Genomic DNA, 17,881 nt, shown 5'->3' on the forward strand with positions numbered 1-17,881 from the left:
TTTTTAGCCCCATAAGCCTTTCAATCCGTTCCATTTTAACCCCATAAATGCCTTCCTGGTTCTCCTCAAGCCTCCTCCACTCCGCCCCTTCTGCTTTCCCGGCCCCTCGCCCGCCCCAGCCCAGCCCCCGCAGCACCTGGCCTGCGCCTCCTCCAGGCTCTGGCCGGTGATGGCCATGATCCGCTGCAGGACGTCTGGCCCTGGTGGCTGGGCGTCCATGGCCCGGGGGCATAGTGGGCGCTGAGGGGCAGTCGTCGGACCTGTAGCACTTGCGTGGGTCCAGCAGCCAAACATCGCAGAGCAGCGCTGGCATGGACCCACCCGCCCCCTGCCACCGCCCACACAGCTGCCTACCGCCCGGGGTCGCGCTCCCAACAGCCCACTCAACGGACAGGACTCCGTGGGGTTGTCCAGGCATTGGCGCTCCCCAACCCCATCCTCTATCCCAGCGGTTCTCAACCTGTGGGTCACAACCCCTTTGGGGGTCGAACGACCCTTTCACAGGGTTGCCTAAGACCATTGGAAAACACATATATAATTACATATTGTTTTTGTGATTAATCACTATGCTTTAATTATGTTCAATTTGTAACAATGAAAATACATCCTGCGTATCAGATATTAACATTACAATTCATAACAGTAGCAAAATTAGTTATGAAGTAGCAATGAAAATAATTTTATGGTTGGGGGTCACCACAACATGAGGAGCTGTATTAAAGGGTCGCGGCATTAGGAAGGTTGAGAACCACTGGGCTAGCCCAAGAGGAGGCGATGCCAGCTCTGCCCGGCTTCAGAGACCCTGCTCCTCTTCAGAGGCCCTCATACCTGGGCCCTCCACTCCTTAGGGACCAACACATTTCCTGCGTCCCCACTTCTCAGAGCAGCCCACTCTTCCTCCCAGCCACCCCTTCCTTCTCAGAATCTCCCCTGGGCTCCATCAACACCCCCACTCACCTCCAGAAGACCCAGACCCAGACCCCTACTCAATCCCCTAATGCTCCCATCCACCCCATCAGATGGGTCACTAAGGCTCCCTGCCTCCTGGCTCTTCCCTGGAAGCTTTCCATGAGGGTCACAAGTGTGTGTTGATGGTGGCTAGGAGGTTAGAACTGAGTCATTTCCTTGGCTATAGAAGTCAGTTCTATTTACCATTCAAGGTCTGGCTTCAGCATGACCTCTCTCGTGTTTACTTATTCCCTTGCTCTGCAGCATTCCAGATCTAGAAAACACTACCACATGGATAATTAATGACAGAAGACCTACCCCATGGTGCACCCCAAGACAGCAGTTCCTCATGAGAGAGAAAAGAAACAGACTGGACAATAATTACTTATCTAACTTCACGGAACCACTTGGAGCCTGTTCGCTCTAAGGGTAGACTCCAGATGCAAGTTCATAAAATGTCCTCAGCCTGGCTGCCAAACCTTCAGGGCAGAAGAGGAAGTGCAAGAACCATCTGGTGTGATTTTATTGGGGGACTCCAAGAGACAGCAGGGAATGGAAATGAGTAATGTGGACGTGTAAGAACCATCTTGAAAGCTTCCTGATGAGAGTTGACACTTGGCTCCAATAACAGGAAGTACTAGAACATGTGTGGGTGCCATGGAGAGCCAATGCCCTGTATCAAAAGGTCATCTGCTAGCACAGTACTTGCACAGGAGGCCTAAAATTAGTGGGTAACTTTGGTGTCCTTCAGAGAATGGAGTAGGGGATAGGTGTTTGAAAGCTTAAAAGACCAGCAGACAAAAACTTGAAGTCACTTGGTAGAGAAGAGAGATCTACAAGAGAGGGGAAAACTGGTGGGGCAAAATCCCAAAGGAATTAGAACCTAGAGGATGCTGATGTAAGAGCAGTCAGCTCAGAGCAGGCAAAACAGAGAGCTATCTTTTGCGCGTCACAGAATTGTTGGCTGCCTCGGCCCCCAAAGTGACATGTCTGTCCAACAAGCCCAAAGCTCCATGGAGAGGACTGCATCTTTCATGGGTACGTGCCCAGGCACATGGTAGAAACTACTGGCCTGGGTCATCATCTCTGGAGATTCAGGCCCCAGACCTTAGCAGCCATGCCACCCACTTTGGGCCCTGGAGAAGTAGGCAGCACTCCAGGTCATTCTTGCCTCCTCACAAAGTTGCCTTAGGGCAGGGGGTTTTCCCAAAGGAAGCCCAGTTGCATTTAATGTAGAAGGACCTAAATGTTTTTGGTTCTTTGGCAATTTGTACATTAGCCGCTTAAGAACTGGGCCTCTGATTTTAAATTTGGCTGTTACTCTGTGAGAATCTGAAGTAGTGACATAACCCTATCTTCTCCTCAGGTGTTAGCACAGAATCCAGATTCTGGTCAACACCATGCCTAGCAAGGTGCCTCTATGAGCATCTGAGACAGTGCTCATCATCAGGAGTCTGACACAACTGAGGCTTTCAGGGGCTGTGGGGTGAGGTGGGAAAAGCCAGGCTGAGCCCTGGCCGGATAGCTCAGTTGGTTGAAGCATCATCCCAATATGTTAAGTTTGCAGGTTCGATCCCCAGTCAGGGCACATACAAGAATCAATCAATGAATGCACAGATGAGTGGAACAACAAATTGATATTTCTCTCTCTCTACAAAATCAATAAACATTTAAAAAAGAAAAGAAAAGAAAAAAGTGAGTCTGAATTGTGACCAATTCCATACTTTGTGGGAATCTGAAGTCCTTTCCCCAGGGGCCTCTCGAGTCTCTGGATGCATCTCTGTGCACTTTTCAAAACTGTAACCAGCCCTGGTTGGTGTGGCTCAGTGGATTGAGCGCCAGCCTGAGAACCAAAGGGTTGCTGGTTCAATTCCCAGTCAAGGCACATGCCTAGGTTGCAGGCCAGTCCCCAGTTGGGGGTGCATGAGAGGTAATCGCACATTGATGTTTCTCTCCTTCTCTTTCTCCCTCATTTCCCCTCTTTGCGGGTGATGATTAAATAATACACCTACAGTGCTCATAAGTGTGCCAGGCAATATCAGAGAAACTTGATAAATGGTAGCACTCAAATCTTGCACCCTGCTCTATAGATCCCAATACCCCTGGCCTGCAGGTATGTAGTGTGCAATGGGATGGACACACCTGGCTGTTAACCTGGACTAGGACGAAGGGCCAGGCAGGAGGGAGAGGACTTACATGGGCCATGAACTACTCTGGGCTCCAGAGGATAAAGACAGGCAGTTGGCAAGATGGAGGCAGGGGAACAAGCGGAGAAGACAAGAGGGAACAGACACAAGACTCCAAGAGATGGAACAACAGCCAGCCAGAGACCGAAGGGGAATGAGAACAGGGCTGAAGAGATGCTATGTTGAGGGTTCCATGCCAGTCTAAAGCTGAGGTGGACAATTCTGGGACACAGCGACAGACTGAATTAATGACAAAAAGTGCTTTGGAGACTTCAGAGGAGAAAGAAAGGTTTACTTCTTAACGTGTCCTCCTCGTGGACACCCTCAAGTCTAATGGGGACAGGCAAACACCAGAGGCTTCATGGGGCCACAAACCTTTCGCAGCTTTCGCTCCGCACCCCTCAGTCTGTGCCAGTGAAGAATCAGCTTCAGGCAGATGGTGCATCCATGCTCTGTCCTTGTTATTTTGGGCAGTGTGGCCTAAGTGTCCTCATCTCTCCTACCTTTAACACATACCAACACATACAAAGAAGCAAGCCACAGGGTTTACCAGGGATGTGCATTAAAAAACAGAAAAATGTCCATGAAAACCCCCACAACCTGAGACAATTAAAGAGTCAGATTCCTGAACCCCATCTGACATTCTCCTGGGCAATGGAGATGACCACATATCCCCAGGCACAGAAGCAGACATAGTTGGGGAGGCCTAGCAGTGGTGTCATCCAGACCAATTGTCTGCCTTTAATTCTGTCCCTCAGACTGGGTTGAGCCCGGCACATTCACAAGTGGTCAGGGGTGCAGTCTGGCACTTGCTGCATCCCACTGATATTCAAGGTTGGCTAAAGGGTGGAGTCCACCAGGGGGTGGCCGTTCTCAGAAAGCATGATGCGAGTGTTGGCGCCTGCTTGGGTGGAGGGTGTGTAGCGAGCAGACTCATGGGTGGACCGGTGGAGGCACAAGCAGCAGAGGAGGCGGCGGAAGGTGAGGCACATCTCTGCATCGCGGCAGGAGTACACCACAGCATTGACCAGTGAGTTGGCTTCAGCCAAGAGTAGGAAATACTTCTCCACAGCCAGAACGTTGCAAGACTTGCAGTCCAGACCGTCCAGGAGCAGCACCACCTGACCTGGCGTCCAGCAGACCACAAATGCCCCTGTGGGATGGAGCCCAAGGTGAGCAGGGCCAGCTGTCAGGGGGCCTGGCAACCACAGCTCTGAGCTCAGGACTGCAGGGGTGTCTAAATCTTGGTCAACAGCTATGGTTTATGGTGCCAGAGAGGTCTGTCTTGCTGCCTTGGCAGAGTGATGGGGCAGAAATGCTAAGAAGGGACTCTTTTAACTTGTGTGCCAGAGGGTCACCTTTCCTAACTGATACACTGTGGCCAGAGCCCTGAATGTTTCTACATGGAGATCTGTTCTATGGGGAAAAGTAGGTCACTGTGGGACAGGCCAGTTACTTAGGGAGGGGAAGGTGATTATTGGGAAGAGTTGCTCCTTGTTCTTGTGTGTGTGTATGTGTGGGGGGGGTATATCCTAATGGGAAGGCCTCTTGCTGCCTGCCCCACCCAAACCATCCCACATTTCAACAGCCAGAGTGACCATGTTACTCGCTGCTAAAAACTCTTAAGGGCTTCCCACAGAATTCAGAGCAAAATCTGACTCCTATCGGTGCCCTCTGAGGCTGTGCTGACCTCCTCTCCTCTCTGGACGTGCTGGCCTGGTTGGTCCTGTCTGCGGCTCTCTGTTCCCTTTGCCTGGAACTCTTTTCCCTTCTCCAGCATTCAGGTCTCTGCTCAGGTATCACTGCTTTGGAGAACCTTCCCCACCCAAATCATCTCCCGTCACGCTCCTCTACCACATATCGTAGGAGCTGGGGGGAATCAGGGTCCCACTCACCCAGGATGATGACAACAGTCTTGACCAGGCTGAGCGTGGTCTCGCGGTAGCGGGGGTGGCAGCTGACATGCCCAGCCATGCGCTGCACCCGCCCACGAACGTAGAAGAAAATGCGGATGTAGACAGCCACCATGAGTAGAAAGACGAGAAGGCTGGACAGGGCCCAGACTGCCAGGTAGGAGCGGCTGAGCAGGGGGGCCATGCGTGAGCAGCTGTCCAGGGCGCAGAGGCAGTGCCAGGAGTGGGCAGGCAGCAGACCCAGGCCCAGTGCAGATACCCATACTCCCACAATGAGCATGACGACACGGCCGCGGGGCATGCGGCTGTGCAGCTGCACAGCCATCACACTTTGGTGCCGCTCCACAGCGATAGCCAGCAGTGTGGCCACTGATGCGGTCAGGCTTGTGTCCAGCAGACCCTGCCGCACAAACCAGCCCTGGAGAGAGAGCCGGGCTGTGCGCGGGCCGGTGTGGAACATGAGGAAGAGGTAGGCCACACCAGCGAAGAGGTCGGCTGCGGCCAGGTTGCCGAGCAGGTAGTAAATGGGTTGGTGGAAGCGGCGGTTGGAGGCGATGGCCGCGATGATCAACAGGTTGGTCAGCAGCACCAGCACACTGACAGTCAGCCCCAGCGCCACCACAACCACATCCTTAGGCCGCCAGTGGGAGCTCAGCTCCTTGCCACTGTTGTTGTAGAAGAAGCCGATGGTCTCATTGTAGTAGCACTGGCCCATGGTGACCACCTGAAGGCACAGAGGAAAAGGTCAGTGCAGGTGGGGATTGTCCAAAAGATCTAGAAAGAAATAGCTCCTAGAGGATAGGGCAGGAACAGGTACGCCAGAGCTCTCAAACTCAAATGCTTCATGGCAAAGTGCTGTTATGGATACCAGGATGACCTAGAAAAGCAAGCTCTATGGGTTGTGGTGGGAGATGGCTGTTGCTTATCTACTAGTAAGACTCTTACAATGATATCTCCCAAATCAAAACTGCGTGTTTGTTTTTTCTTTTCCAGTTGGTTTCATTTTGTAACCTAAAGCATCAAAACAAAACCCATCTGCCCACGTGCTGCCAATCTGGGTCCAATCTGTGTTGTTAGTGGTGGGGGTTAAGACAGACAAAGGGCTGTGAGCTGTGAAAGTAGGAGAGGGAAGGTCAGTTTGGTGTCGAGGTCGCTGCAGACAGCAGAGCTCAGGAGGCATCTGTGGGCAGGGTGGGATCACTGCTGGGACCCTGCAGGTGGTCGGTGCTGGGGCGTGGAGGTGACTAGGGAAACCTGAGAGGGCAGCGAAACAACCCCAGAAGCTGGGCGGCAGGCTTTGGGCAAGAGTGTTCCCGAAGCGGGCGGAGCATCGGTCTGTTCCAGGTGGGACGGAGAACCCTGGTGGCCTCCGCGACAAAGGAGGCAGCTGCCGGGGATTTCCGGAGCCCCAGGCTGAAGGAGGATGTGGGTAGGGGAGAAGGGAGTGGCACCCCGACCCCACGGCCACCTACCGCACCCTCCCAGGGACTTGCGCCCACCCGCCCCCTCCGTGCTGGCCTCACCTGGGCCGCACGCCACGCTGCAGATGCGGCGGCCTCGCGGGAGGTAGGGCCGGGTCGGAGACCCATGGCCCAGCGACCGTGTAGGGGAGTGGAGAGTCTGGGTGCGCTTAGCACCGCCCGCAGACAGCGCAGGAGGCGGGGTCCCACCCCCACCACCCCGTCCCTGCCCAGTCCCGGTGGCCCGCCCCCACCACCTGGGGGAGCCCGGCCTCCGCGGCCCGGAGAAGCTGGAGTCGCCCGGAACCTCAGCCCCCTATTCCCTCCCCACTTCCGGCGCGGGACCACCACCCCATCCCTTGCACACCTACGCGCCCTCAGTTTCGGGCCTTCGGGGCGGCTGAGTCACTCGGGGCGGGAGAATTCCCGCCGTGACCTCACGCCGCCCGGTCTCAGCTCCGGGTGGTCCCAGGGTCGGCTCTCCTGCTCCCACCCAACCCCGCTCCTGCGCGTCCAATCCGCCGCCGAGCTCCAAGCCACGCCCTGATCCGACTAGGCTCCCACCGCCTGGACCCCCGCCCCACCGTGGCTTCGCTAGCGCGCAGCTACCACTCCGCCCCCGCTCATACCCCGCGGACCTCCTCCACCCCGGTGGACCGCCCTGCCGCACTCAAGTTTCACGCAGTTCTGCCCCCCGCGTCCCCAGCCCCTGGCGGCCCGGCCCTCTGCTCGGCTCAGGCCTGTGTCCGTCCTGGGCTCCCATGGCCCGGCCAGAGGACACAGCTCCATTGTTCCGGTTATCTACACTTTGTTCTACTTGATTATGCAGGACCGGGTTTGAGACGTGGAGCTCCAGGAGGGCCGGGTCGGCATGACTCAGCTCGGTGCCCAGATCCAGCTCAACTGCCTGTAGGTGCTCAAAGAGAGGGGGCTTCGGTTTCCCTGATGGGTAAAATGGGGCCAGAGGATGGTGCCCTTACCTGACAAAGAAAGACACTCAAGGGTATAAAGACACAGTTTATTCGGAGACCACAGGACCTCGGGAACCACCAGATGTCCTCTCTGGGCTGTCACTCCCCCACTCCAAGAGCCCATCACTTGGGGTCAGCTGAGGAGGCAGGCGGAGGTGGGGAAGTGGCCACAACCAAAGTAGCAAAGGCACCCCTGTCCCAGGGGTCAGAGACTAGGATGGACCCCAAGGATCCTGTGATCGGTATTGAACCTGAGTATTGACTGCGAGTGACCTCTGAGCCTGAGTGGCTCTGATGCTTGGTAGTAACCTGTGTCTAGCGGGGGAAGCCTGGTACATTGAGTGGAAAAGGGTTTTAGTCTTCCCCTAGGCCATGTAGTTTTTCCTTGTAGGAACTCTCCAGAACCCCCAACATTGAACTCCTGGGGAGAAGTGGGTCTGTCTGCTCAGTCCTGAGCCACTTGGTCAGAGTGCTAGGATGCTCAGAGATGGTCTTCGGCTTCCTCCTCCTCAGGCAGGGGGTTTGGGCAGCAGGTGGCCTTGGGCAGAGCTTCGCTGTGCAGCTTGGAGAGTAGCCTGGCTGTCTCCTGGGTAATTTCAAAATGCTTGGGCAGTGGGGTGCGGCGCAGGGGGCTGTCCTCGGGGGAGGCAGAAGTAGGGCCCAGCCCCCTCCTCCGCAAGCTCCCGTGGGGCCCTGATGTGACAGGGGTGTCCTCGCACAATTTGGAAGCCACCAGAGCCAAGCTGGACAGCTGGTGACTGACAGGTCGAATGCCTCCCCGGGGATACTTCACTGGCTGGCGGCTGAAGTAGCTACGGGACTGTGTCCCCAGGAGTGAGTCCTCAGGGCTTTGGCTGGGCACTGTGGAATGGGGTGGTCATTGCTGGTCATCCTTAAGTCCTCTGGATATCCCCCCCCTCCCTGCCCCACCAGGAGTCATCTCTCAGCCGGAACTCCTGGGCAGGGACACCCCTAGAATTCCTGGGTTATTCCCCAACACTCTCACCTTCCCTTCTCTCATCTTTGGTATCTTCGGCAACTTCTTTTTGGTCATTCTGTAGAGTTGAAAGCTGTAGGGAGAAAACCACGACCGAGACCCCAATAATGAAATCCCAGTTCTTTGAGACTCTTGGGAGAACTGAGGGTTTGTTCCTGCACATGCAAGTTCCTTTGTAGTTTTGGTGTCTGGGGAGAGATAATGCCCTTAACAGTGTACTGCTTGTCCTGCTGCACAAGGCAATACCATTGGTCTCAATGGCGGGCTCTGGGAGGGCAGCAATGCCTTGGCTCAGCAGAGGGCCAGGCCAGGTGGTGACTTAACCATTCCCACACTAGGATGAGGTGAATCTCCTTCCTGCTTAATTCTCTGCAATATCACACCTGCTTTTTAGCTGTGTATTTTCACTGTTCTGCCTTTAGCCAAGTGCTAATAGCAGTTGGAGTTCCTTCTATGTGTCAGACACTGTCCTGAGCACTTTCTGAGCTATTCCAGTTCTCGGAGTCCCACAGCACATCAGCAGCACCTTTCCCAGCTCAGGGTTGCTATGGAGGAGGTCTGTGTACTCAGAAATGGCAGGTGTAGCAGAATCTGAGGGACAGGGAAACCTCCCTAGGAGTCTCATCTGTCAATGGTTTTCACTAACAGTATCTGCTACTCAGGGCTGTAGTGAGAATGACAGGAAGCCTATAAAGTGCCCATGCATAGTAGGTGGTGGCCCACAGACCCCTCTTTGGCCTCCTCACTTCTGACTACCTTCTCCTCATTCATTACAACATGAAGTTGTGCCTTGAACACATCAGGCATGCTCCCACCTCAGGGCCTTTGTACTGGCTATTCCCTTTGCCTGGAACACTCCCCCTGATCTCCACCTGGCTTATTTCTCCTTCACATCCTCCTGGTTTTTGCTCAAATCCATCTTCTCTGTGAGATCTGTCCACAGCATCCTACTTACTGCTACAAACTGTCCATCACCTCTTGTCTTGGTGTCCCTGATATCCCTTACCTTATGCTACCTTTTCTTTTCTCCATAATACTTGTCATCATATAACACCCTATATAACTAACTATGCATCATATTTCTTGTTTATTAATGGTTTCTTTCCCATGAGAATGTAGGCACCAAGAGAATGGGGTCTTTGAATATTCTGCTCACTGATGTATATGTAATGCCTAGAACAATGCTTGGCACAAAGTAGGTATTCAACATATATTCTGTTGAAGGAACGAATGATCATCCATGTTAGTACCTCTGCAGGGCTGTATCCTGTTGTTACTCCATTATTATCCTCCACCCACTCCATTCCTCACTTTCCTTTCTAGAATGAGCACAGGGTACATAAAGGGATGAAAGGAAAATTTAAAGCGAAAGTAAGGAAGAGGAAAGAGAGTGAGTGTGAAGATCAAATGGAAAGAAGATCCTCCCCACGCCTGTAGGCCCAGCAGGTTCCTACCTCGGAGGGCGCGGACTCGGGATGCTTCTCCAGGGCACTGTAGGGCTCAGGGTCTGGGCCCAGGTCTGAGGGTAGGGCTGGGGGCAGGGGATCTGGGGCAAGGTATGGGAGTGGTGGCTCAGGGCTGGTTGTGAGGGGCCCAGGGACTGGGCTGGGGTCTTGAGGTGGGGGCTCAGTGGCCAGAGGGAGTTCATCCATCCCAAAGATATGCTCATAGTTCATGATGAGGAACTCGACAAGCTGGGCCTGGTGCCCGGAGTCCAGAAGACAGGTAACAGGACCAGTGCTGGCTGCCCCTGGACAGTCTGGTGGCCGCAGCAGCGTTGGCCCAAACACAATGCCCAAGTTGTTGGCAGACATCTTGTTTTCCTCAGACTGTGCGGCCACCCTGGGGATGGGGTGAGGAGAAGGGTAAGGGCACAGACTGCACAGTTATCACTCTTCAGGTAGGACCTGAGGGCCAGACTGGTGTCAATTTGCCCAAGTCATGGGTAAGTGGTCCTCGTCATTGAGACCAGCAGCTACATGCTCAGCAATGGGGGTCGGGAATAGGTACCCAAAGTCGGGAGTCATATATTAAGATTCAGAGCTCAGAAAACACAGGCAAAGGTCAAAGGTCAGTGCCGGGGTCAGTAGTGACATGTCCAGGGAAGGGGTCACAGATCCATGCCTCAGGTCAGAAGTCCATTTCAAGGTCAGGGACAGTGCACACCTGAACAGATGAGCCACGAAGTGCCGCAGGGTGTTGTAGTTAGAGTCAGGCAGCTGCACCAAGAGGGTCTTCAGCAAGCGAATAACCTCAGGGCTGGGGTTGGGGGTCCCAGGGTCGTACCCAGGGTTTGCATGCAGGGTCTTAGCCAGAGAGATGAAGGCATCATAGAAGTGGAAAGGGACCACGGGGTCAGTGAGCTGGGGGTGGAATGGCAGAGGGAATATGAGTGAGGGTAGGCCGCAGAGGGTCCTTAGCCTGAGCCTGCCCAGCCCCTGCCCCAGCCCCCTGAGCACCCACCTCCTGGAGGAACCGCTTGAGGACACTTGAGACATCATGAGGTGAGTTCCCTGACAGGTCCACCAGTGCTCGCCCGTTCTCAAAAGCCTGGCATAGCCGTTCCACCCGAACCCGGGACCCGCTGACCCGATAAATGCCCTGCAGAGTAGGGTGGGAAATAAACACCTGGGTAGTTACCCAGCCACGGAGAGGGTCAGGCAATTGCTGGGGATGGTCGAATGTCAAGGATCAAGGGTCAAGGCAGCACCTGCACACCCAGGGCGCGCTGTTCTATCTCGGCCGTACACCTGGTGACTACAAAGGGCACCTCCTCTGGAAAGTCCCTGGGCAGCTGCAGAAAGTCGACCCCAAAGAGTGGTGTCCGGGCTGGGAGCCGCCTGTGTCCACAGAAGATCAGCAGAGTCTCAAGGCAGCGCTTGTGGCAGGCCAGAAAGCACTGGGGGGAAGGTCACAGAGTCAGGGAGGTCATTGGGGGTCAGCAGGAGAAGTGAAGGTTGTAAGGATCCTTAGGGAATGGGAAGCTCATGGGGAGTCATCAGATCAGGGCCTGGTCCCAGGGGCGGGAAGGTCATGGAGGTGCCAGGGGTCAGGGAGGTCACTGAGGGTCAGCAGAGGGCATTGGGTCATTGGCCCGGACCACACCTCCTCACATTCTGTCCCGCTGACCATGAAGGCCTCACACTCTCGGCACTTGGCTGGGCCCCTCAGGCGCCGCAGCCGGTGGGTCTGGGCTGCGCTGGACAGAGTCCACTTCCTGAAGGGGCTGCCTGACCCGTTCTCGAGACCATCTCCTAGGTCTGTGGTAAAATAGGGTCAGGGGGGCCTGGTCCACCACCTCTCCCCACCCCCCACGCCCTGCCCCACCTGCTTCCAGCCTCACCAGGGTCTCGCTCCTCAAAGTCATCTGAGGATTCAGTGCCTATAGATGAGACTTTCACCAGCCGCCTTGTGCCAGAACCTGGAGTCAGAGGGTCACAGAAGTTAGGGTCATAGGGGTCATGGGGAGGTTCCAAGGCTAAGGAGACCTTCCTGGTTTTCAGGCCTTTCAGAACCACCCACACATGTCCTTGTAGAAAGGGTCAGAGGTCAGGAGAGGGGTCAGACAGGTCAAAGGCTGAAGAAATAGGACAGGAGTGTGGGTAGACTGGAGACCAAAGGATAGGTTAGAGATTGAAAGTCAGAGCTTGGCCAGGACTAGAGGATGGTCAGAGGTAGGGTCAGGTCCTGGCCCCACCTGGGCTGGAAGTGGGAGAGTCCAAGGATCGAGACTCGCTGCCACCGCCCACACTGTCCACATCGCTGCTTGGAGTGGGGCCTGGAGTCCCTAGGAGGGGACAGGTCAATTATTAGGATGACTGTTGCCCAGCACCACTCCTTCCCGTTCCTCTCTGCACTCACCCTGCCAGCCCGTGCCTGCGTCCTCTGAAGGGCCTGGCTCAGCTGCACTCTCACCCAGCTGTGGAGGTGGGGGGCCAGAGAGCTTTTTTCTTGCATCCAGAGGGGAGCTGAGAAGACAGGTTTGAGGGCTTTGAGAACCAGGACTCTGGCCAAGGGTGACCGCACCCAGCACTGCATCTTGGATCCAGCTTCAAGTACCCGGGTCTGCAAGCCTTGATGTGCACAGGCACTGTGGCCAGCAGGAACCTTCAAGTCCTGACCCTCCCAGGACTGGGACAACCCCGCTCTCAAGTGAGAACCTTGGGTACTGAATCCAAGTACTGAGGCTGTGGGTTCTCTGACCCAAGTTCTCAGCCCCGTGACGCCAACAGCTGGCACCATCTCTGGGACTTCTTTCTGACTCTGCTCCCAGGGACCCACCTGTGCGGGGTAGGCATGAACTCCGGGAAAGAGAAGGCAGGTGGTGGGGGCGGCGGGACCTCCGGCTGCAGTGCCTGCACAAATTCCTGGTAGCGCTGGCCTGGCTCGAAGGGCGCACAGCACTCGGCCAGGGCGGCAAAGGCGCGGGGACCACGCTCTGCTTGGGCGCCCCGCAGCCCGAACAGTCTCAGGGTCACCTGCCCAGCAGAGACCAAGAATGGAGGTGGGGTGCTGACCCTTAGAAATACAGCACAGGCAGGGTTTGGGGGTGGGGTCGGTGGGGCAGTGGGAGGCAGCTTAGGGATGAGGGCAGTTGGCTGTGGGGGAGGTTGGTCAGAGCTAGGCAGGGTTACCTGGGGGCAGGACCTCACGGGAGTGGGGCCTAGGCAGAGGAGCAGTCAGGGTCTGGGGGTAGGAACTAGCTGTCTATGGAGATGGAGCAGTCCAGGAGTCCCCGTGTCCTGAGGCAGTTTAGGGAAGGCAGGGGGGGAGGGGCGCTCAGCTGGAGGCAAGGGTCTCACCCTCCTCATCACTTCATCCCCCTGCAGCACCAGCTTGCGAATGTGCGACACTATCCGCTGCTTGGTGGCCTCCAAGTCCTGCTGCCTCGAGATGGCCTCACGGATGCAGGCCTGGTATAGCACCTCTGCCTCCTGTGCCTGGAGAAACCAAGGCCGAGGCGCATGTGGGAGAGAGCATGGTGTGGGAGGCACCAAAGTGCTGGAGGGACAAGGGGCAGGGTCTCCACCTTGGCCTGGGCCTCTTCTCGAGAACGGCGCCTCCGCTCTTGCTGCTTGCTGCTCCCCAGCGAGGCTTGGGGGGGTGGATCCTCCGGGGATGCCTGGGAGCGCACCCGCAGGTCCTCGCTACGCTGCGTGTACTGGAGCTGGGCCCTCCGCAGTGCCTGCGCAGCCTCGTTCTGGGGGCAGGGCAGGAGCACGTCGGCGCTCCTTCCTCTCCTCCCTTAGCTTGCCCTCACACCCTGGGCCTTACCATCCGCTTCTGTTCTTTCATCCACTGCTCCTTGAACTCCTTTCTCCACTTCTCAATCTCAGTCCTTTTGGCGGCCAGGGGCTGGCAATGACGGGATATGGAAATGTGGTCTCAGGGCCACCTGGTCCTTCCATTCCCTGGGGCTGTGTGTCTTTCATCCTCTGGACCCTTTTCTGGGTCTCTCCTGCAAGGTTTTCTCACCCAGACCTGCTCACCCAGACCAACTCCCTGTCCCAACAGAGACTTAGTGGTCACTTCATCCTTTCTTCCTCAACCCAGAGATGGCAAGACTTCCTGGGAACACTCAGTACCTCGCCCTGCACCCCACCACCAAACAGAAGCACAGTTTTGCAATTGCACAGGAAGGCTGGTTTGAATCTCTGCTGGGCAACCTTGGGCAAGTTCCTCAGCATCCATGGACCTCAGCTTCCTCATCAGCAAAATGGCACTGATGGTAACAGTGCCTTCCTGCTGGGCAGTTGTGAACGAAACGAGGCGCGGACAGCACGGCCGCCTTACCTGGTAGTAGTCTCTTTTCTGCTGAGCCAACGTCTCCATGGCCAGGGCACCCAGGCTTAGGTCGTGCTCCAGAAACAGGGTGTAGATGTACTGCAGCGGCATGTGGCTCTGGGGTGGGGGTGTTGGAGGATGCTGAGGGTCTAGGGGGGGTTGGGCTGGGGTTCTTGGGGGCTTGGGCTTTGGGGGTTGGGGGTCCGGTCATGGTTACCTGCTGGTGGATTGACACCTTGCCAGCCTCGGCAATCTTCATAATGCTTTTGGCAAACTCCAGCTCTGGGGGGAGACAGCAGGGGTCTGAGCTAGGCAGAGAGTGGATGCTGCCTGGATCCTGGGGCCCAGTGGAAGGGACCCTCACCAAGGCTGGCTCTCTTCTCGGTCCAGGACAGCAGCTCCTTGGCATAGCGGCTCCAAGTCTTGGCGTATTCCAGGGCTGCGTCTACACCACCCTTGGTCCGAGTGAGCCGCAAGTCCAGTTCCTCCCCTGGGGCAGATGGGCAGAGCTCTGACCTCTTAATCCTAAACTCGCATGGAACCCTGGCCTCACTTGAGCCCATAGACCAGACCAGTGACCCTTATTCTACACCTTAAGACTCCCCAAAATACCCTTTTACAATGACTTGCAATTTTGCACTGATTTTCCACCCAGACTGGTGGCTCCCTGAAGGTGGGGGCTCTGCTGTGTGTACTGCAGGGTCCCAGGAGCACAGGACAGGCAGTAGGTGATGACTTGCTAAGGGAAGGGCTTCTTTCTGACCCCACACCCGGGCCTCAAAGACACTTACCTGTAAGGGTTGCAGGACCCTCCGGGGAGGGGCCACTCCAATGGCGGATTTCACTGGTCTGAGGGGGAGGGAGACAGGTTAAGGAGCAAGCAGGGCAGTGGCCCACCTCCTTAAAGCCCCTCCTCTTGGAGGCCACCTCCACCCTGACCCCTTGGTTCTGCCTCTCACCACAGTGTCTGTGGGGGTCTTGTCAGGCTCTGGGTCTCCTGAAAGGGCAGGGTCTCCAGCCAGTGTCTCAAGGGTCCTGGGAGGTAAGGGTGTCAGGATACCACCCTCCACCCAGTCTGTCTCACCTAGGGGTGCTGAGGAACCCAGGGCAGTTTGGCAGGTGGTCCTGGGTATCACCTCAGTGACATCTCTTGTATCTGGGAGGTCTAAGGGATGGGGTTTTGGGGGAGAACAAGGTGAACTTTTTTATTGGACTTGAGACAGAATTTGATGGATTATAGGTAACTTTGGGGTTCAGAGAGTGGGATTATAGGGATCTCATATGTTTTCAGGGATCATAAGGAGGACATGTGGGGGTTCTAGGACCACTATGGAGATTTCTAGTGGATTTTGGGATATTCAGGTTTTGCAGATCCTGGCAGGATTTTGGGGGGGCCCAGTCTCAGACTCACACGTTCCCCAGTGAGATCTCAAGGTTGTCTAGGCTCCGGAAGATGTCACTGTATCTCTTCCTGCTCTCAGGAACTGGGGGTAGCCCTGGGGGTGGGGGAATGTCACACGTGGGTACACCAAAGCCTCCACAGGACCTTGGCTGGTTGTTTGGAGAGTGGGAAGGCAGAGAGAAAGAGGAGAGAGACAGAGAAAAGGCTCTGGTTCCATGGGGAGTGTGGGATGGAGTGGGTGTCTGAGCTGGGATGGAGAGAGCATGGGCTTTGGTAGGTGGGGCTGACTCAGGCACAACCCAACACAGAGAGAAGAGACAACCACAAATGCACGGGCTCAGAAGCAAAGAGACAAAATAGATGCAGTCACACTGTCCCCAGGGGAGAGAGCCAACTTGACAATGGAACCACATGGTTCGCAGGTCAGACAGATGAAAATACATGTGGGATAGACGGACACAAGGCTGTGGCAGAAACACTGGCAGACTGGAACTGCGAGAGACATAAAGACTGGCACTCAACTTGCACGGCAGAGACAGAAAAGACAGCCCAAATGTAAATGGAACCTTGCTGCATTTCTGCCACAGCCCTCTTCTAGGGGGCCCAGATCAGCATTGCCCCTCCCTGGGCTATAAAGCAGCGGGGTGGGGATCCTGCTGCTGCGTTGCCGCCTTCTCCTCGCTCCATCAGAGGTGGTGACACCCTGCCCCCATCACAAATAACAGAAGCAGAAGCAGCCACTTCCCCTTCCTGGGCCCCTTCCCCCAGTGATCCGGGGTGAAGACTCCAAAGGGGCAGGTGGTCTGAGACTGGTGTCCCGGGCCCCTCTCGGCTTGGGAGTTCCCACAATGGAGGATCCCCGCGTCCTCCCCAGTCAGGAACTCCTCTCCCTGCTCTACGGACAGAGAGGGACAACCACGGCCCTTCAATTTAGGAAGCGGGGTATGGCTAGGGATGCCCCTCTTGGATCCCATATCCCGGACCGCCTACCCGGCTCTGCAGCGTCCATGGCCCAGGAATGGCTCGGTGGGGACAGGGACTGGGATGGGATCGTGCGCCGGCCAGTGGGGCCTAGCTCAGATTTCCTCCCAGAGCAGCCACTCCTTTTCCTGTCGCTCCGCCCCATGGCTGACCACGCCCCGAGTTTATCACTGAAAACACGCCCTTGCTTCAGGCCACGCCCCCTGCCCGAGGGTGAGCAGAGATGCTGTAGAGCCGAGTCTCCTGGGCCATCACCCCAGCCTGAAATGTCCCAGACCTGAACACTCCAGGACTGCACCCTGGCCAGGGCTCTCCCTCCCCAGATCTTTGCGTCTTTGCGTGGCCCCAAAGCCCCAGCACCCTCTCTCAGGAGTGACCCCAGAGTTCCTGTTTCTGACCCAACTGAACACCCAGTGACAGCCCTGCTCAGGGGTCTCTTGGATCCCTGAACGCATCCCATCCTGGCAAGAGACATGGAGCCCCTTGTGGAGGGCTGCACTCCTGACCAATTACAGATGAACCCAAAGCACCCTAATGCTTTGTGGCTGAAGACCCCTGGCCTGGGGAACTCCTAGTGACCCTCAAAGCTAGATGAGGCCCCATTATTGTTAGCCAGAAGCGCCCCTAGAGCCTCTTAGTCATGGGGGAGGGTGGCACAGGGCCCCTGCCTTGAGCCCCCGAAGAAGCATCCTTGGCAAACCCAATTCCAGAGTTCTCCCAACTGAGTCGCCTCAAGTTGTCCCAGGGACTGGCATCCCTCTGCAGGCTGGGGTCTTAGGCCACTGCTCTCTGGAGACCTTAGCCAGTCAGTGCTCACCTGATAATCACAGGCATCCATAGCTGGTCCCAGCCCCTTCCCAGGGGCTCCCTGGGACTGCAGCAGCACTTTGCTGATTGTGGAAGCTGAGGACCGCCAATGGGGCAGGCAGGGCAGGGCAGGAATATCTAGTCCCCTAATGAGCACTAGTGGGGAGGGGAGGCTGCCCAGAAGTCTAGGCCTAAGTCACCTCGCCCGTGGTCATCACATGAAGCTTGTCATTTACACAAATGCACCCACATTCTTCACTCAGTAGAAGTTCTGGCTGTAAATGAAGACCTCACGTTTGTAACTTTGCTTCCTGAAGATTTTCAGTGCTGAGGTGTGTTGCCAACTGGCTACTACTCTCAGTTCTCCTGTGGCATGCCTACTCTGACATTCCTGAGTTGCAGTGAGTAAGCGCTCTTTGAAAGGAGTGTTGC

At 56.0% G+C, this 17,881-nt stretch overlaps 2 protein-coding genes across 3 annotated transcripts; both read right to left on the reverse strand.

The window, feature by feature from the left end:
• Positions 1-2,719: 2,719 nt before the first annotated feature.
• Positions 2,720-7,046, reverse strand: LPAR2 (lysophosphatidic acid receptor 2). 2 transcript variants are annotated; one of them, XM_090290070.1, is made up of 3 exons: positions 6,875-7,046; positions 5,030-5,771; positions 2,720-4,287 (listed from the first exon to the last, which is right to left on the reverse strand). In XM_090290070.1, exons 2-3 carry the CDS (start codon positions 5,760-5,762, stop codon positions 3,974-3,976), a joined length of 1,047 nt encoding a protein of 348 aa, XP_090146196.1. In that variant the 5' UTR covers positions 5,763-5,771; positions 6,875-7,046; the 3' UTR covers positions 2,720-3,973. The 2 variants fall into 2 exon arrangements, with proteins under 2 accessions (XP_090146196.1, XP_090146195.1); XM_090290069.1 differs by lacking the exon at positions 6,875-7,046 and adding an exon at positions 6,571-6,849.
• A 465-nt stretch (positions 7,047-7,511) lies between these two features.
• On the reverse strand, positions 7,512-16,766 carry GMIP (GEM interacting protein). Its single transcript, XM_090290071.1, has 21 exons — positions 16,652-16,766; positions 15,671-15,755; positions 15,219-15,294; positions 15,051-15,108; positions 14,624-14,749; positions 14,477-14,541; positions 14,269-14,376; positions 13,750-13,830; positions 13,505-13,675; positions 13,278-13,415; positions 12,757-12,953; positions 12,337-12,443; positions 12,173-12,262; positions 11,819-11,896; positions 11,581-11,735; positions 11,186-11,374; positions 10,939-11,076; positions 10,642-10,838; positions 9,930-10,317; positions 8,485-8,548; positions 7,512-8,339 (listed from the first exon to the last, which is right to left on the reverse strand). Exons 1-21 carry the CDS (start codon positions 16,668-16,670, stop codon positions 7,960-7,962), a joined length of 2,910 nt encoding a protein of 969 aa, XP_090146197.1. The 5' UTR covers positions 16,671-16,766; the 3' UTR covers positions 7,512-7,959.
• Positions 16,767-17,881: the final 1,115 nt, after the last annotated feature.

The sequence above is a fragment of the Furipterus horrens genome, unplaced genomic scaffold, assembly GCF_987537825.1.
Source record: "Furipterus horrens unplaced genomic scaffold, mFurHor1.1.pri manual_scaffold_10, whole genome shotgun sequence".
Classification (NCBI taxonomy): domain Eukaryota; kingdom Metazoa; phylum Chordata; class Mammalia; order Chiroptera; family Furipteridae; genus Furipterus; species Furipterus horrens.

Coding starts and splice junctions, on each gene's coding strand:
- GMIP (XM_090290071.1), bottom strand. Junction 12,954..13,277: donor GGGATGAAGTGATGAGGAGG/GTGAGACCCTTG, acceptor TCTGCTGGGCAG/GTGACCCTGAGACTGTTCGG. Junction 8,340..8,484: donor CAAAGATGAGAGAAGGGAAG/GTGAGAGTGTTG, acceptor CCCATTCCACAG/TGCCCAGCCAAAGCCCTGAG.
- LPAR2 (XM_090290069.1), bottom strand. CDS start 6,636: ATGGGTCTCCGACCCGGCCCTACCTCCCGCGAGGCCGCCGCATCTGCA. Junction 5,772..6,570: donor CAGCGTGGCGTGCGGCCCAG/GTGAGGCCAGCA, acceptor CTGTGCCTTCAG/GTGGTCACCATGGGCCAGTG. Junction 4,288..5,029: donor GACTGTTGTCATCATCCTGG/GTGAGTGGGACC, acceptor TCCATCCCACAG/GGGCATTTGTGGTCTGCTGG.